At 40.8% G+C, this 20,752-nt stretch overlaps 1 protein-coding gene across 1 annotated transcript in view; it reads right to left on the reverse strand.

Moving 5' to 3' along the window:
- Positions 1-20,550, reverse strand: part of fryb (furry homolog b (Drosophila)) — a 51,601-nt gene extending 31,051 nt beyond the window's left edge. Inside the window, 10 exon segments of the mRNA XM_051400680.1 lie at positions 506-604; positions 730-822; positions 1,191-1,359; positions 2,951-3,031; positions 3,201-3,280; positions 3,639-3,729; positions 4,449-4,588; positions 4,724-4,777; positions 5,731-5,924; positions 19,401-20,550. Of these exon segments, the coding sequence (XP_051256640.1) occupies positions 506-604; positions 730-822; positions 1,191-1,359; positions 2,951-3,031; positions 3,201-3,280; positions 3,639-3,729; positions 4,449-4,588; positions 4,724-4,777; positions 5,731-5,924; positions 19,401-19,638 (1,239 nt within the window). The 5' untranslated portion in view covers positions 19,639-20,550.
- Between the last annotated feature and the right edge of the window lie 202 nt (positions 20,551-20,752).

A 20,752-nucleotide genomic window follows, 5' to 3' on the forward strand; every position in this document is an offset into this window, starting at 1 on the left:
TAGCAGGTTTTTTTCATTAATTTTAAGAAAATAAGACCTGAAGTATTACATTACAGACAAAAATAACTTTGGAGGACAGATTAGTAAGGGAACATCTTGGACCAGGAAATAATTTAGTTACATTTTTACATAATCCTCCGTCATAGACTGTTGCCTGTTCTATAATTTCCTTAACATTCATGCTTAAAACCTTTAGGTAGTACCAGTCCACAATTAAACATAAGAGTTTTATTGCATGCCTCTTCATGTCAGGCTGCTATCTTAATAAGGGAGATGTACTGCATCTAATTTGCTGATTCCCCTGCTGTGGGCAAAATATTACCCATCTGGCAGCGCTTCAAAAACTAGCCTGTGTACTGCCTGATGCACTCCTGTCTCCTTCCCATGGAGAGATAAAAGCCTACATGTTGGAGACTTACAGTAAGAGCTTTCACCAATTGCTGTTAATGGAGAGGAAATGAAGAGAGATGGGCAGTGATGAAACAGAATATGGGGAGAAACTTACCAGAGAGTGTTTCTTCCTAGAGGACAGGTCCAGTGTGGTATCGTACAAACTCTCTACGAAGTTTCGTAGACATGGCACGTTCACCTCATTCTTCACAGTCTGTAGACCAGCAGAAAGACAGACATTTTATTTAAAAGAACAACAGTAACTTCAATCTGACAGTGACTTAAAATGAACCCAAAACTATTAAAAGTTCACCGAGTAGCAAGATGAAATGCACTTACAGCAGCTACAGGTACAAGTATCTCCACAAAGAGTCCGGCTAATGAGTGTTTAATGTCTTTATCCTTCACTTCCAAGAAATACTGTGCACACTCCTACAGACATAAAGAGAGAGAGTCAGCGATAGTGAGACAAACAATGTACATACATGATAATTCTGTGAACAGAAGGTCACCAGTTATAGTCCCTGTTTTGTTATGGGGGAAGAAAATGAGAAACATTCTCACCACTGTAATTAATTATCAAAGGGCAATAAACAATCAACTTAACCCACAATTACAAAACCACAGAAGAACTTCTCAGCCAATAGGATAGCTCAGTGATCACCCTAAACTGCTTCCAGACATGAATGTATGCAGACAAAGAGCACGCCTGTCCCATGAACGCTCCCTGGGATTCCTACACCAGACATAACTATTTGTTCACATGTAAATAACAGGTGAAGGATTTCAGCTCAGCCTACCTGCATGAACTGGAAGGAGGCTTCAAAGTCTTCCACCGGGTACATTTTGATGCGGAAGAACTTGAGTCCCATAATGAGGCTGATGGTGGACTGGATTACGTAGGGGCTCTGCTCCTTCTGTCTCAGCTCCTTCAGTTCAGAGATGAATTTCTTCCTCACTGCTGGGAACCTGCAGAGAAAACGGTGACCAGATGTGAACAGTCGTTCTATTCTCTTTTTAGTAAATGTATTCATATCCAAGTCTTTGAATGGTGGTGCGGAATTACTACAATATTGTGTGAAGTTTAATTAACTATATCTTTTTCCTCTTTTTAAATATGTTTTTGTGGCTTTTTGCTTTTATTTGATAGGACAGGTCAAGATGCACCTGTTTTTTTGTTTTTTTTATGTGCATATGAGTGTGTGAGCTTGTGTGTATATGCATCCGTGGTAAGATAGAATTTACCAGTGGCGTTCTGCAGGCCTATATTTAGAATGGCATCTGGAGGGGTGATGTGGAGGGAATGTGTACATGTGTGTGTGCACTTGTTCTTCTGGCGTCTGCGTTTTTCTGGGGGAGTGCTCTTGCATGCTTCACAGGGGTTGCCACAGCAGTTAAGTAAGTGGAACAATCATCAGCCTTCTGTTTAGTGCAGAGTGTTTAAATAAGATGCACATAAACACTGCGACCCATAAACCAAGCTGGAAAAGCACAGATAATGCCAAGAATAATGTGCCTTTGTGTACTCAACCTTTTCATATCACTGTGTGCGAATAATGCACTCCAAATAAATGACACTGAAAAGGGTGTTAGAAATCAACTAAGAAGATCAAGTGGAAAACCCATCATTCACTCAGAAAACAGTGTACATTTGCTAAACTAGATCTAAAAGTATTGACTTTGATCCATTATTAGATCGATGACTGTGTTAAATGATGTGATGGCTCAGCTAGTGTGTGTGTGTGTGTGTGTGTGTGTGTGTGTGTTTGTGTGTTTGTGTGTGAGACAGCAGTGACTGAGCTGCCCTATGATCACACACCTCCATCACAGTAATAACCTCCTGGAAAATGGATACAGAGCTCATCTCTCATCACACACAACATTAAACAGACAGAGGACCACCAGCTGGAGTGTCATTATCCTCAGTTGCCATCACACACGTACACCCACACACCCACACACCCACACCACACACCCACACACACCCACACCCACACACACACCACACACACACACACACCCACACACACACACACACATACACAACCATGCTACTAGCATGCAGGGAATGGCAGATATATTTGTCTTTTACTCATTTGCACTGAAGACAGAGGGACAGCATTTGTAATAGCCCTTTCTACTAAAAATGGGGTCAAGGGGAGGACAGGTTCCTACCGTAACTACACATATAATTTCCCACCCAGCCCACACCTGCAACATGACCTAGATTACAAATTCAATTTACATGAGCTACATGAAAAAATAAATAAATAAATAAATCCACATTTAAAACTGAATCGTAGATATTTAAGTGATTGCCTTGTGAATAGTGGCACCAAAACAAGGGCTTTAGCATTTTAATGCTTGTATATTGCTTTACTGTAACAGATGAATAACATGTGAATGTGAAGTAACCTATGAATGTGTGGGAAATTGGCAATTATCTCATCAAATTTATACTAAGCAACACTGTTCTCTACAATCAACCCCCTGTAGATAGACAAACATCTGAAGTGTATGTACACACAAACATGATAAACAATCATTTGGACAACCGTACCTCGACTGAGCTACAACTCCCACTACTTCAGCGTAGAGGTCGGCCACTATGTGCATGTTGCCTGTGTTGGGTCCCAGATACCTAAGAAGTCACAAAAATGAGTATTAACCATGTCCAGTGCTGTTATATTTGAAAATGTTGCAGTTGGTCAGAGAGTCAAAAGAAAGTATGCACTGAAACTCTAAACTGTTAAAGTGCAATCAATGCATTCTAGTAAATTATTTATTATTCCATATGTTATCACTCTTACCCTTCCTTGTATTTGAAGTGCTTGAAGGTCAGGTTTATAACTTCTTGGATGAGTCCATCCAACAGAGGATGGAGGGGGATCTGGATTGAGATTCAAAAGTAATAATAGAAATCCAGTCTTGCTATTTGATGGACTTAACATTTAATTAATTAGTAATTAAAACAATATGTGTCTTCTTATTCTTATTTTTCTATTATATCTTGTGTTTTTCCTAATCTATTTTATTTAATGTGTATTCTAGATCAAGAATATGCAAATTACCATTTTTTATTTATTTTAATTTAGTTACAGTTTCACATGAATGGGCTGGGAAATACTGCAGCTGGACAACTGACGTCAAGTAGTTTCCTGTGACTGTTTTAACCCTTTCACAGCATCATGCAGACATTTGTATTAATAGTACTAGTACAGACTCACTGATCACACTCTGAGACTCACCTGCTTCAAAACTTCTATAAGCACTAGAGAAAAGATGAAGTCTATTGCCAGATCTCTCCGCTCCAATAAGTAGTCCTTCTGTTGCTCGTCACTGAGACAGACAGACAGACAGACAGACAGACAGAAACAAAGAAACATTATTTGTCAAGTTCACAGTATTGAGGCCCAAGTGCACGCTCCTGTTCTTGCCTCTGTGTGTACATGTCACACACGAGAATCTGCTTTTATTAAATTTCCGTTAATCAATTGATTGTAGGCACCATCTGGTCCATTTTGTAACTGTGTGTACTCAGTGGTGCAGTTTGTTTGAGATTGAGACACAGGCTCCTGCAAGAAGGACAACACCTTCAGTGCAGTTTATTTGTGTATGTTTTGAGTGGAAGTATAGTCTTCTTTGGATTGTAAGGCCGGTTTGTATGGTAATATATAGTCAACTGTATTGTATTGCTTGTTTATTTTTTATTGCCTTTAGGTGTAGACACTTAAATAAAGCAAATAAAATTCAAAAATTCAATTATTGTTTTCCAGTTTCCAACTCAATGGTTTTCATGACCATCATTACATTACTGAGAAAGAGAGACATTTATGGTTTGTAAAAACCTAAACCTAATGATCCAGGATGAATAAATAAAATAATTCATGGGAATGTAGTGTAATGTAAGTCCATCTGACATGTGGTGAGTTGTCTTTTGATGCATTTCTTTTGTATGTGTATGTGACAATTTAGTCCTCCAAAGCTATTCCAATTCCTCAGATGAGTGCAAAGAAAAGTTTTACAATTGAGTGTGTGTGTCATTTGTGTACTCTCACTTTTTTGACTTGGTGTTGGCCCTGGGTCGATATTCATGGGACTCGTCTTCTAGGCCATTCTGTCTCTTGTACCAGTCAAACAGAGTCCTCAGGATAGATGGCAGGCAGTACTCTGCTAGAGAACTCATAGAGCTGATCAACTGAAGGTCAAGATGGCGGAGAGAGCGAGAGGACAGAATGAGAGGTTAATCCCATTTCCAAAATAAAATGTTTGGATGATGATGAGGAAAAAAGGGACAGCACATATTGCTGATGATGTGTCAGGTTACACACACCTGGTCAAACTGTGGGTCCTCTCCTCTCTGCAGAGATTTGTTAAGGGGCTTCTCCTGTGAGACAGACAGACAGAAAGACGGGAACACATTCATGTCAGAGTGGGCGAAAACAGGTAGACATTTTATTATGAAAATTTGAGACAGGAAACTCCAAATGCATCAAAACTGTTGGAATCAAAACCCAGACTGCCCTTAGTGTCTGCATTATCTGAATATGTTTAAATTCTATCTCTTAAATCTTTCTTAAATCGTATCTCCCCACACTCCTGCATAGCCTGTAAATACTGACCATGTTTAAAGAACTGATTTTGTTATTTAGTATCAGACTAGGCGCTTAGGTACTAACCTTGTTATGTTCCTTTCAAGAAACATATAAAATGTTCAGGCGTATTATAAGTGCCATAAATATATGCCATAAATATACAGAAACAGTGAGACAAAAGGCCACACCACTTAGGTACACAATATGGATTGTGCTCAGACATTTAGATTTATTCAAAAGTCAAAGAAGCCCAAATAGTCTCTCATATTTCTCTCATATTACCTTTTTTTCTAAATGACAAAAGAGATGAGAAACTCATCACACATATTTGGTTATGACATCTACATGGCAAACCATTAACCTGAAGGTATGTTTCATATAGGTTGGTCATATGTCTATAGGAATTCACCAAAGGAAACTGCCATTTCTAAAACAATATTTTGGTTTGTGTGATATACCTAACTTCCCTTAGTTAGTTAGTCATTTTCTAAATTAGGTTATATTTAACATAATCAAGGATGCTGATATTATACTATATAGCAGCAGCACTATATAGCAGTGATGCACATTGCAGGTATCACTTCCTCTGCACAAAAATGATTAGTCAACATATACTGCCATATAAAAACCCACTCTGAATAACCCAATCAGATAAAATGTCCAAAATGTATTCCTGACCTGCTGTAACCTGAGAGAGAAACAGAGACAAAACAAGATGAGATATTATCGATGCAAAGTCACTCACCAGTGGTTCGGCCATGATGATGCGAATCTTGCGTTCGGAGAGCAAGGTGAAGTTGGCAAACAAGCTTTTTAGGACGAACTCGCCCGGCTTGCTCTCAGGGTCCACGTTTACAGGCGCCATGACGACAGGACCCTTCCTCTCTCCCAAGGTTCCACTGACTGGTGGGAGGGGTGGCTTCAGTCCCACTGGAGAGGCTGGGGAGAGTCAGGACAGGTCAGTTAGTTTAAAGCAGGGGTCTTTCAGGGAGTTAGCTGTGGGTTGCAACTTTAGCATAATTTTTGAAGCCTATATTTGTTTATATTTTAGCTAACTGGCACCATTAAAAGTATGCTGAATTCTCCATTAGCAGTTCCTGTTTGTAATGTACCCATGGATGTACAGACAATCATCATTGGATTACTCTGATACAGAAGAAAACTATACGACGATTCGCAGGCAAGTTCTAAATTCATGAGGAGCATCTTCTTTTCTTTGATTACAAAGTCAGTTTATGGATATTTATTCAAAATGGACATCAGAAAAAAAATCATACTCAATTTAAAAATGCGTATCTTTGACTACGTTATGACTTTGAGAAGGACTCAGATTTTTTAATTCCGACAATCGGGCGCTATGGGTTTTAAAGCACATTATCTGCCTCCATGAGATTCGTGTCACAACCACTGCTGCAGCTCCAACTGCTGACCTTGTGATAAGCAGCCAAACAAATGGAAAACATGACAAGAACTAACTTCCAGTTGTTTTTAGAAAACCAGCATGCAGCTGTCCCCTACACATCACACAGAATCTTTGCCTCAAATTCTCCCGCCTCACAGTTTGAAAATCTCTGGTCTAGGGTCATGTACTGACACCTCATGTTTTCCTACACATAGCTATGAATTCTTTACCTACTTCTAGGACCTTGATGTAACCCTACGTTGTAGAGAAACAGCTGGGACACAAACTCTCTCTCCAGACACTTGTCTGTATAAATCTCATAATTTAATTAACAAACTTTTATCCATGTCAGAATAACATTATTTCTCTCTGTAAAGTTAAAGCTCCTGAGCTGCGACTCCTTTATATTAAGTGTGTGTTTGACAGGGTACACTTTCCAGACACACACACACACACACACACACACACACACACACACACACACACACACACACACACACACACACACACACACACACACACACACACGCTGGGCAGCCCATGTTTTCATTTCTCCCTTTTGATTACATCATTAAGGAGACTGGGCACTATAAATTATTCCAAATGTAATGATAAACAGAAAGACAGTGAGCTGGTGGAGTCTGGAAGGGGTTTGAGTGAGGGACAGACAACAGTCGGACAGACAGATATAAGGAGGGAGAGGGCATTTCCTGTCATGCGTCTCCAGGAATATTGACATGGCCTTAAAATAGAACCACATATAACATCGCTCTAAGGAAAAGCAAATTTCCATGGCATCAGTGACTGGAAAATGTACATGTTGCACTATGGCCTACTGTTACTGACAGTGAATGTATAGGTCACCCAATACAGTTAAAGAAAAAACCCAAACACATACTTAAAGTAGTAGATTATTAACAACAGCTGCAACAATAGCCAATAAAGGAGGCGTGTGTGACTGCAGCAAAGTAGCAGGTTTGATTTCCTGTACGTAAAATACTTTCTTACAAGGTGAAACAAAGCAATAATTCACAAGAACATTTCCCAGAAGTGGTTAGTGTGTATGAGTTAACAACTCTGTCAGATCTAACTGACCTTTCATGACCATGTGACCTGACCTCACTGGAGAGGTGAGATGTAAATGCTAATGCGTGGACTCGACAGGCCTCCAGGGCTCAAAGACAGCAACCTGTTTGTGTGAAATCTGAGTGCTCTAATGACGCAAACATGCGTGCACATGAACACACACCCCTAAACGCTTACCAAGGCCCTTGATGAAGCTGATGACACTAGCCCTGCTCCATTTAGTTGGCACTTCCATGGTGCAGACAGAGGGACAACGATACAGTGGGTAGAGGTGGGTAAAATGGGCAGAAACAGTGGGATGGAAGAGGAATGTAACACTGGGAGAGGGTATGGAGCTGAGGAGGGGTAGCTGAGTAGTCTACAAGGTGTACAATACAGCTCCCATGATTGACATATAAAAGTAATTCCTTGCTGGATATCAGCGGCACAGAAGACGTTTGTCTTTAATATCCAACTATTCCACCATGATAGTAACTACAGACAGCACAGTTTAGGCACAAGGCAGGTCTAACCAAAGCTGAAAGTGTGGAGCTCCATCCTTCAGAAAATGACGAGCAGGTAAAGTGAAAAATGTGTGCCTGAGGCGAGATACTCTCATGACAGCTATATCCCACATTCAATCCAAATGAAACAGGAAGATATGCTGTATCCACAGACCGGAAGAGCCATAGCCAGGGTAAAACTGCCCGGGTGAGGACGACTTGATGCCTCAGAGCAGCAAGTGCTGCAATCACAGAGGACGAGATGGTGTAAAAAGTGTCTTCTCAAAATAACAGAAGTCGCCGTGAGTGAACTCTACCAAAAGGGTTCGAGAGATATTCCACTGTACTGCTCCAGGAGAGGCTTGTGTGGTTCAGACGCTGCGTAGGGCCCCATGCTTGGGAGCTATATGAGCCTACAGACCAACTATCAGTTTCTACTTTAGCTTCTGCCCCGCCTCCGGTCTGCCATCACTTTTCACTGTACGACAGCTCCCGAGACCTTTGGAATCCTTGTATTGGAAAGTTGTATTGAAATAAAGTGCTTCTTTGAGAGTGGTTTTGTGGCTGTCCTTTAGTTGTCAGTAGCAGTTAAGTAAAGTCTGCTCCTTGTGGAGATCTGACCAGAAGAGTTGGGCTGGAATTTCAACACTGCCCCCGAGAGAGGCGAGGGGAGGAGGGAGGCGCTATATATAGACCACTGGAGGTCACTCTCTTACATACCCACCACTCCCACTGACCCCTACTCATACACAAGTGCGCACACACACACACACACACACACACACACACACACACACACACACAGACACACGGACATGCATACAGACATGCACACACACACACACACACACACACAGAGACACGGACATGCATACAGAAACACACACACACACACACACACACACACACACACAATTTTCCGAGGCAGACAGTGACAAATCAGGAAAATTAAGTAATAAACTACAAAGCAAATGGCACTGATCCAATTTAGTGAAGGTTGACTATTCCATTAAAGCTTCTCAGTGACATGCATTTAAGGTGTGTGTGTGTGTGTGTGTGTGTGTGTGTGTGTGTGTGTGTGTGTGTGTGTGTAATGTGTACATGCATGTGTGTGGGAGCCTCATGCATGCCGTTGGGGAAAAGAGCTTAGAGTAGGAAGACGTAATGGTGTCCGATAGAGCTGTCGATATAGCGCAGCAGAGCGCTTCACAGGACCCTTGTAGAAATGTGCATGACTCAGCATTTTAAGAGCTGAATCAGCAGAAATCTGTTAAGACCAGTCAATACAAGTCCACGCTGGTTCAATCACATTTTATATCCTAAAAGGTTTATTTAACATAAATAGTAGTGAGCAAGACTGAGACAAGGAAAGAAGAAATAAAGAAAGAAAACTGCAAGGTAGAGAAAGAAAATATGTTTATGTGTATATGTATATATACTAAAGAGACGCATGAGAAAGAAGCAGAGAGAGAAAGGAAGGGGAGGATAGAGAGCCGAGTTGCAATAATTAGTCAATTGACAGAAAATTAATCAGCAATTAATTTCTTTAGATTAATACATTTTTAAACAAAAATGGCAACTAATCCCTGGTTACGACTTCTCAAATGTGAGGATTTTTTGGTTTTAGACTGTTGGCTAGACAAAATAAAGGCAGTTTAAAACATCAACTTGGATTATAGGAAATTGTTTTCGCACTTGCCTGACAATTTACAGACAGAACAATTACTCAATCGGAAGAAGAATCGGCTGGTAACAAAAATATCCGTTAGTCGCAGAAATAGAGAGACCACTTAACATCTAGATTCAGGTTTACTTTACCCATCACGTCATACTGATACACAAGCATAATGAAGATTTGAATCATGACTAAGATTCATTGTGTTGAGAGTGATAACACACATTGTACGCACCCTGACACATCAAGAATGCAGCTAACAAACATAATTCGTCATACAGAGGTTGAAATAAGGCTGAAATGTTGACATTGCAACACGTTTTCTTGGGTTGTATACAGATGAATCAATCCTGTACTGCTTGTACATTTTGTTGGCAGTGTCTAAGTAAAGTGGATTGCAATGAGTCACTTTTAAAAGCACAGACAATTACCACAAAAACACACAGCGGCTGCCCTCGACAAGACCTAGCAGAACCACACCTGTATATTGTCAGAGGAGGCAGCTGACAAACTCTCAGTGTGTGATTAATGTATTCTTGCATTTTCATTGTTTCCCATTAAATACCGCATCGGAAAATGATAATAACTGAGATTTAGCTGGCAGGTTACAAATACTGTTTTCATTTTGATAGTGGAGCGAACCTTTTGTTTACATTTGGATTTAGGATTGTTTTATCAACTATCAATACAAATAATAATGAAAACTTAAAAACTGGAAAATGGAAAAAAATTCTAATAACATCCTGTCGTAAAATCTGAGCTAGCTTGCTTCAACTATGTGTGTATTGATGTTGTTGATACAGGCCTACACATGACTATGTCAGTAAGGCTGGCATGAGATGGAACAAGTTCAACTTGATGAGGTCAGCTATTTATCTAGTGATTTCATTTGATAAGTACAAATTACAAAATACACAAACCCAACTTGGACTTATAAAGGAGTACGGTCTATAAGGAGTACGGTCTAGACTTGCTCTATTTGAAAAGTGTCCTGAGATAACTTCTGTTGTTGTTCGGCGCTATGCCAATAAACTGAATTTAATTATCTAGGCTGTTTCTTGGCTTTCTAAGCTGCCATCGTTATCATGACCTTGGAGCAGACAAACCTACACCTATCAATTTGGTCCTATAGCTGAAAGCAGACGGAGCCTAAATGAAGAAACGCATACACCATCAGGGTCCTTGTGATTTCTGTCTTTATTACATCACATTGAATGGCTGGGGGCGAACCATCAACACATGCTCTGCAATCCCTCTGTAACCCTTACACCATCATAACCCCTGCTGACAGTAACCTTCAGCACACACCTAATATACAAGCTCCACACAGCTGCCCTGCTAACCACACACACACCAAAACATCTTCATGTTATCTACTGAAAAGAGACGCACACACACAAGACCATTAAGCAACTGAGCACATAGAGAGCTTCTGTATAACTCTTAATTTATTTAAGAGTTATGTGTTATAAAAGCACCCACACATATACATGCACAAAATGATAGTTAGTGTTCAGTCAGTATTTGAAAACCACAGATGCACAACAAGAGGAAAGTCCTCTTCATCAACAAGAAAAACATTGATGTTACAGTAAACCACAAGCTGTGTGGTAATGACTATATTGGACCAGTTCTACGATAATGTCAGATTTGTGAGCCTATAGCTGAAAGTGGATGGGAAGTACAGTATGTCCAGTCGGGGATGATGCTGCTGGGCATTCATCCCAGATTGCCCCAGAGTGACATACAGTAGCTTTACCGTCTGTTTGGTAAACAGTGACTCACCGACGTTGGAATTAAGAGATTTGAGTCGTTCAGATTGTAAACAGCACATGAAGAAAGGTTAACAGAATGATAACACATTTGGTTGAGCTTGGTAGTGTTTTTAAACAACACTCTTTTTGTGCTGGGCGCAAATATTATAACAAACAAAGACTGACTTCTTTTGCTGAGTAATGTGCTGTTTAATTAATGTAGAAAACTGCTGAGGAGCCAGATTTACCCCCAACTAACCCCTGAAGCAGCTCTGTCTCCCTCTTGCACTCTCTCTCTCTCTCTCTCTCTCTCTCTCTCAACCCCTTGTCTTCCATTATTCCATTACGTAACATTGCCAAATATTGACAGCATGGATCATGCTGTACGCTGCCTGTTCTCAGTCTCGTTCGGTCCTAACACACGCAGATACACAAACAAAATAAGCACAGTCTGTACATTGCAGGAGCTACTGATGACTCGTCAGTCTGAACGCATCACGCATTTGTTTGGCATACGAGCAACAACAAGCGTGATGTGTTAGCCGTACTCACTCCCTCCCAAGGACTTGAGCAGAGACTTGATGCTGATGTCAAAGAAGCCTGAATCCTGCTGGCTGGTCGCCATGGCTGCAGAGGCTATGTCGCCACGGTGACAGACAGCAGAGGGGGGACAGGACGGCAGGATGAGGCGTTGCAGACGGAGCAAGTGAGAGAAAGAGCAGTGCGCTCCGAGAGAGAAAGACTGGGAAAGAAGGAGAGAGGGATGCGGGTGGGCAGCCAGCGATGCGGATGTTGCGGCTGTCTGCTGCTGAGTGTGTGTGTTTGTTTGTGTGTGTGTGTGTGCATGCGTGCAGGCACAAGAAAGAGTGTGTGTGTGTGTGTGTGTCAAAGAGAAAGAAAAAGAGAGCGGCGTTCAGCCTAGCCTGCACTCTGTGTTGCTATCTCGCTGGCTAACACCCCCCAACCCCTCTCTGTTTTGCTCTCTTAGGACAGTGATACACAGATGTTGGTAGGCGCAAGCAGCCAATCCTCTTAGAGGAAAGACAGACAGAGAGAGAGAGAGAGACAGAGAGAGACAGAGAGAGAGAGAGAGAGAGGGGGGGGAGAAAAAAAACATACAGTAGATAGCACTGCACAGAGGGGTCACAGAAAATAGAGGCAGGGAAGATGGGAAGGAGAAAACTACTGAATGAGGGACAATGAAGAGAGTGGAAGCAGGGATACTACAGTAGTTAACACGAAAGAGACAAAGGGCAGGAATGTAATGTTTTTGTGATCACGGTTGTCCAGTTCTGTGTTGCGTTCTAGTGCTGAGTGAGCATGCTGCAAGACCGCCTCATCCAGTGAGAGCCAAGAGAAGCACTGAAAGGCAGTCGGCACCAACAAAGAGCCAGGAATAATAACAGTGTCAATGGCATCGCTGCCTCAGACGTGTCCACACATATGCACATATATTCTAATATTCTCTCTCTATTTTGAGTATGAATTGTGTGCGGTGTATATGTTGGACAAGATGTGATCCTTTTTCATGTTCCTCATCCAGTTAGTTTGTCAGTGATTTGTGTCCAAAATCACTCCCTATTTAATATATGATATATAGGGCACAAGAATAAATATTCAAATTTAGTGTGAAATTTATGCACTGTAGTAAAGAGCGTAATTTCCACTGGGGATGGAGGGGACACTTTTTACAATCCTATGTTCTACCCTTTTACAGTTTCAGTTTGATGAATTCACTAAAAGAACACTAAACAGTCCTCGTCCTGACCGACTGCCAAAATCCAGCTGAGAGAAGCTCTGAGTTGATCAAAATGTTAAAATGCTCATCTGAGTTGCCTTCAGTTATTACTGTGCACTCACAGCAATTAAGCTTTTTCAAGCAGTAGTGAAACATTTGCAGACTTTTTCCCCCTGGATTTTGCGTCTCAGGCAACATACAAGCTGCCCTACCTTCTTGAACATACGCAGCTTGTAAGGAAGACCTGCAGACAATACTCAGGGCTAATAAAAAATGCCACAAATCCTCTACATTTTCTGGTGAAAATCATTTTCTTCTTGTTTTTATATACAAATAATAAGACACTCGAACTGATTATTGATCAAAGATAGATGACATTGCAATAACGCGTAACGGTTGACCTCAGTTAGCCCCAACACATTTCTGTCAGTATTATTTCTGGTTTGTTTGCAACCACACTGTCTGTATATTTGTAGTATGTTCATCCATGAATATCTAAACAACTCACTGAGTAAAATAAAAGTCCAAAAACCAACAAGAGATAGTATTTGACAAGACCCAATCCACTGGGCTTTTTGTGTTGGACAGAGGAGTTCTAACACAAAACATCCAGTATCTGAGACAAGATCAAAGACTGTTTGATACAGTGCCAAGGTAAGTCCAACTAAGACATTCAAAGGGCACTTTGGAGACAAAAGATTGGAAATACTCTGGAAGTACTCTCACACAATGACCAACTATAACATGCTCTGATGGGAACTAATAGCTTCCACCTGAGGACTGTCTGTTGTACCAATCTACTACATTTTAAGTTTGGGTTGGTGGTAGGGGGAAGGGTTTGGGAGGCTGAATCTGGCTGGGAAAACCTGAAAGGAAGGAAAATGTTCTCCATCCCATTACAATTAAGGCACTGCTGTTTCTGACTCTCACTTTACTAAAGATCTTATGGATGCCTATTTTACCAGTATTACAGCCTAACCAATGCTGGACTTTTACATTGACGCAGATATTGATATTAGAGATGTTCTGACACTGGTATCGTAACGACTGTAGTTGATATTTGGATTTTTTTTTTTCCATTCAGAAAACGGTACATCAGCAAATAGTAATATTTCAAATCATACACAACATCCCTTAAATTAGTTTTTCTTTTAAGAATGGTGACCGAGATATATACTTAGCAGGACATTTTACAGTTGAGAAAATCAGCTTGTCAGTGGTCTCTGGTGGACAAAATGATGTAATGGAGAACGACCAAAAACATAGTTTGGAATTTCTATAATGGAATTTCGTGTTATTTATTGGTCGACATAAACACCGGTACTGATATATCTGCAATAAGCTAAGTTTGGCCAATATATAGGCCTGGACGATTTATCAGAACATTTGCTTTACAGCAACAGCACAAATAAATGACGATGATTCCAGTGATGAAAAGACAGCAGTCACATAAGGTTGTGCTGCACAGGCAATTAACTTGTTTGTGTGACTTGAAGTAATTTCTATACAAAGTTAATGTTTTTGGCAACCTGCTCAGCGAAATTAACTGTTTGGCAATTATGCCACGATGTATAATTCTGGCTGCTCCTGCAGATATAGTTTTTAAATCAATCAATGCTGCCAAGTTCCAAATGAATTTCAGTGAACTACAGCTTGTGTAATTCTTCCTCCAAGCAGGCCATCTCTGCTGTTTTAAGTTGTGTAATGTCAAAGAGTAGATGGAAACAAGGTGTGAAATGTAGCCTAAGAAATCAAATTGAAGCAAGAAGTCAGTTGCTGTTTTATCATATATCATTAGCTTATTCTGAGAGATGTTGAGCGTGACTAAAAAAAGAATTATTGGGTTTGCCTGAAGAAACATCCCTTACTAAACATTTCCACTGTTTTACCACTCCATGCCATTTTTAAATTTGTTACTTCCAACTTCCCTTCGGCTGATATTAACCTTCCATCCTACTGCCGTCATTAAATTCTTGAGAAATCCTTTAAAAAGGGCTCAAGTATAGTTTCTGACAATTAGACAAGTGAAAGAAAACAAATCTCCCTTCATCCTAAACTGTCACATATTCCTTTGGCTGCCCCCACAATTGTCTGTCTAAGCAGAAAGGTATGACAGCCATCATGGCGATGATGCTATGGTTGGGTGAGTAAGAGTGGAAGTACAAGTGGATAATTAGGGTCATCATGTAATTCCCTTGATGAACTGCGGAAGTGCCAGAGGACATGTGAACGGGCAAGGGGAGAGAAAATGAGATAGGGGGGCGGAGTAGAAAGTGCATAAGATACAGTATCATGCAAAGCTGTAGCTCACAAGAGAGCTGCCGAGCACAGGATGGCCTGGTTCACATTAACAGACAATTACAGTCTAATCTCAAAGGAGGAGAAATATAGCAGAGAATCACTGCAGGCCTATTCCTGTCTGCAACTTCTGCTTACTCCATTACAGTCCTGGGACAAATAGTAACAGCAAATAGCAACTTCTGCCTTCGAGTTAACTAAATCAAGACAATCAAGCCAAGTTGACAAATCAAAATGTTTTCCTGTGACTGTGCAAGTTTTCTTACAACCTCCACTTGCTGGAGCTCCAAGCAGCTGAACTCAAAGACGGTTATTAAATAATATTCGGCTGATCTCTGTTCTTTGTTATCTTAACTCAACTGCGCCACCATCTCTGCTTCGGTCACTCATCTTACTCAAGCAAAAGCATGACAATGTCAAGGATTACTGTTCGTTGACCCCATTTCTCACATTTCACATTAGGTTAAAAGGCTATGTGTGCCAGCTGTGGGATTATGGGAGCTGTTATATATGGGCAAGCTAAACAGGACACGTGTAGTTTTTGTGTGAGAGGGGAAATCTGCAGTTGAAAAAAAGAAAAAAATGTTTTTAAACAGACATTTCTCAATTAAGATGCTGTTTGTCTCTTTGGTAAATGATCTTCAGTTTCTCTAGATGTAAATGAGACGTTCTCTCTACGAAGAGGGGACAGCTGTTCGGTTGGACAGAATGGACAGAAAAAACATGTGTGTGTTTGTTGTATGGTTTGTTTGTATGGAAATCTATTCAAATTCATGACCTACGATGAGAATAGGGACTAGACACAGAGTGACACACATGTATTCAGTTTACAAATAAAAATCATGGACATAAAGACACACACACACACGGAGCTCCTAGGATTCCTCACATTCTGAGCAGGGGCCTGGGCATGCCAGCTGTTGGAATGTGACTCCTCCACACACACACACACACACACACACACACACACACACACACACACACACACACACACACACACACACACACACACACACACACACACACACACACACACACACACACACACACACACACACACACACACACACACACACAAAGACAAATGTACGAGACATGAATTGCATTGCATTTCATTTGACCTCAAATTAAAAGGTGTTTTTCCTATGAATGCATTTAAAGCATTTGCATAGGTAAAAATGTATTGACCACAGCGGGGACATACATATTGTCAGACACACATACATACACAGATATTGAGGGTGAGGAATCATGTCTGGTGTCTCTGGAAATGCACTAAACACCGGATGTTAATAGATAGGCACATTTTTTTAAGGAAAGTCCCCATCTTTGCCCAAACTACTTATATCCACTTTCCGATACCTATGTTTAAATAAATGTTAATTTTTCTTTTTATGAGGTATCTGATCCTAATACTGAAGGTTCTGATTCAAAACTTTAAGCTTAAATTATTGATAATATATGGAGAAGTTGTTGTATATTTGTTGGCACTACAGAGATACTCATTTTTACAGAGATACATTTTTCATTAACATCTTGAACAATCTTTGGCTGAGTACAGACACCGGCTTGCAGTGCACATACAAATACAACAAGTTGTGACAGCTGATATGACCTGCTGCCGGTGATGTTGACACACTGGAGAGTAACATTTATGAGGATCTATTGACAGAAATGGAATATAGTGTATATTACAGAGGCCGTGAGCTGCCTTCCATAGAGTCTGCCAAGTTGAACTGCCATGTTTCTACAGTAGTCAAAATCAGACAAACCAAACGATGGCTATAGATAGGGCCTTTCATGTTTTTCAAGTGTTACACGGCCACCGTAGTTTCTCCTTCCTGCTTGGAAGGTGGGGGTGAAGCAAGAAAGTTGCAACCTGCAACTACACTGCTAGATGCTACTAAATCTTACACACTAGTCGTTTAACAATCACTTAAGTATCAAAGCGGCTGGAAATTCAATCTCTGTCAGTTTTTGATTAATAAAGTTTCAGCAGTTTCAGCTCTGAAGCTGACTCAACCGCATAAATCAAATCAGTTAAACAAGAGAACACTACTAAACATGTGGCACTCGTCTATCTTTTTTATATGTTCATTTGACATGTGGTTGTGGGCGTTACCTGGTCCATCATAACACAACACATGAGTACACACAAACACACACATATGAACACACAAAATAGCTACACACAACTGCAGAGGGACTGTTTGAGGTTCACAGTTCACACAGTGGTGTCTCCTTGACACAGCTGGGTTGATCAAATAGATAACTCTTGTGAAGAATGTGTGTGTGTGTGTGTGTGTGTGTGTGTGTGTGTGTGTGTGTGTGTGTGTGTGTGTGTGTGTGTGTTCGGTAGTTTTCATGCCAGGCATACCTGTCTCCCCAACATCAAAGTCTTGGTCACGCACATTATCACAGCACAGATGTCCTAAAATATTAAATTTTGTGGCATTTCTTGTGTTGACAATTTGACCTTCATAATCTATGTGCTCGTTTATTGAGAAGACGCTGTTTTCCTGGAAGACATGTTTGTGCAGGTGGTACTTGGTTACACAGGCACTACCTCACTCCAGATTTCCTCTCACACTGTACGCCCACGTTTCTCTCTTCTTTTGAAGTGCACCCAAATCCCACTGAAAAATGTATAGTCCAATACAACTGCCGAAACCTTTCTGCTCTACTCGCCCTAATGTGCTATTATCTTAAAATCCTCCTGACTTTTCCTGAAAACGTCTCTCCGACATGATCCATTCAGTGTCACGTGTTTATTGTAAAGAAACAATTAGTCTTGAACTTTCTCTAGTCTTTCCATACTACTTGTTCCTTAATATTATTGGTTGTGATGTTGGTGACCTGGGAATAAAAGATTACTGTCATAACTGTCATTCACTGGATGATAACATTAGCTAAGCTTATAAATGTGAAAAAGTACTGAAGGTGCAAGGCCTCCTTTTGATTTGGACCTCGCTGTGACTTTCCAAAAATAGACAGAAACACTGGATCTGTTTGTCCGTTGAGAGATCAACTGATACTATTGTAATTTTTAACAGAGTAGACAAGGACAAAGGGCACGTCTCACAGCTAAGCAGATCATCCTGTAACTAAAAGGTTACAAGTTCGGGCACAGATAGGCTATAATTTTCAACTGTGTGTCAGGAGTGAGAGATTTTGTAGGGGATGAAATACAAATAAAAATTCTGTTTCAAAATACTTTAAAACACAAGCCTGCTAATGCTATTTAATGGTACTATGCTAAGTTTACTAATGGCATACCCTACAGCTGTGTCCGGTAAAATATTATACATGCGTTCAGTATTTTTATAAAAGTAATATCACTATTAAATTAAACCATACGCCTTGTTGTATTTTACTTTGACTGACAACTTAAGGTCTTGGCGTTCTCCCACAGTTGGAAGTGTTTGGACATGAAATTCCCAGAGTTAAGGTAAGCTGAGAAAGAATGAGGTTTGGGGGAAAAAAAAATACTGTGCTTACATCTGAGGCCAGAACCACATAGGCATGTATTTTTCTCATTCTGTACAATAAGGATTAGTGAAGTACTTTTGTGCTGTTTTCTCAAAACACAGAAGGTATCACTTTTCACAGGGTCAACAAAAGCCACAACAAAGACACTTGTCAAGTCCTGAAATCACAGCGAACAACCTTGTTATGGCATAGATGGAGAGACAGAGGGGGTCTAAACAGGTAGTATGAGATCTAAATCTTTTTCAAAAGCTGGATGAAAACCCAACCCACATTCCAGTTGGGGAGTTGAGGAGCATTACTTCAGCTGGATGTTCAACAGGCCTTTCTACCGTGTCCAGCCTGAGAAAACCCTCAGGTCATAACAAATTAGCATTTGCATTCAAACAAACCAAGATTATAATTGCTCTCTGCTTGTCTACTCTTGTTGTGTTTACTCTAATATTGCCTCTTAAAAACAAAAACAAAAAGATCCCAAGTTTGTCTGCACCTACCTCCAATGATCGGTGTCCTCTTTCTGGACCTGGACTGGATCTTTGTAAACCTTCCAGTGAAATCACTGGGGTCAAACGTGTCCAGCGACAGAGAGGCAATACGCTCCAGAACTATCCCATCCTGGCCTTGGCTCTGGTTCTCCAGATCTTGGTTCTGACCTTGGCTCAGAGAGTGGCCATCGCAGTAGTCTGAAGCGCCGCTTTCAGCCCCGGTGCTTCTTACATCTTCTAGCGACATCTCCACTCTCGGCTCTACTCGGCGCAGGAGCTCTATCCACTTCTGGTTGTCAAAACCTGGCCCTCTACTAAGGGGCTACCAACACTAGCTCTGGAGAGACACTACTACATCATGTTTCGGCAATATATGAAAAAAACACAACAACAAAGAAACCGTCTCGTTCCAGAAAAGCAACACTTTCACAAGATTTAAGCACAGTATTCAGGCAGTCCTAAAATCCGTTTTCATTTTCTTCATCTTCTTTTTGTCCACATTTTGGTATCCAATTTCTTCTCACAAGGGTTTCCTCTCTTTATGTCGAGTTCATTCAATCCAGAGACAGTGAGCTCATTGCTTTGTTGATACAGATACACAGCTCTCCTGAGAGTTCAGGTTCTCCCCCCCGAGTCCTTTTCTCACTCTCTTGTTGAAGATTTTCTTTAAAAATATCTCTGCGTCTTCTTTTGTTTGAGAAGCACTTTTATTTTTTGTAAAAGTTCAGCTGTCTTCTCCTTGCGTGCCCTGTTTTTGCTCTCACCTGTTCTTTGTTTCTTCCTCTCTCAGTCTTTCTCACTCCTCTGAGTCTCTGAGGCACAGCTCTGTTTCTCCGCTCTCAGGTGGTGAACAAGGGAGGGATCCAAATCCAAGAACGTAGCTTGATTGGGTGGTTTGGGAAGTTTGGGTGGTTCTCTTATCCCCTCTCCCTCTCGTCTTCTTTTTCTCTTTTCTCTTTCTCTGGGGGTTTTTCCGTCACTACGGAGTGTTTGGAAATTAGAACATTATTTCTTTCTTGTGTTCTCTCTCACACACCTGTTTCCTTCTTCTTGTTTCATCCTTTCCGTCTCACATAGTAGTAAAGCAAGGTAGAATGGTATGCATCTGCTTGATTCAGACAGCCAACACATGGCGTGTGGGTGTGAGTAAGAGCTTGAGTCCCTGTACTCACTGGTCGAGGCTGTTTAGCCAGTTACAGTAACCTCAACGTGTTAATGGTGTAGGATTACTGAGGGCAGACACACCCCTTTACAGAAGGGGGAAACAAAGCCAAACACAAACAGGAAGAATCCTGAACACAGGCACAGACAGAAGGTGTTTTTGTGAAAGCTAGCTGTTAGTTGTTGATTAGCAGATGTAG

This window comes from Dicentrarchus labrax, unplaced genomic scaffold (genome assembly GCF_905237075.1).
Source record: "Dicentrarchus labrax unplaced genomic scaffold, dlabrax2021, whole genome shotgun sequence".
NCBI lineage: Eukaryota > Metazoa > Chordata > Actinopteri > Moronidae > Dicentrarchus > Dicentrarchus labrax.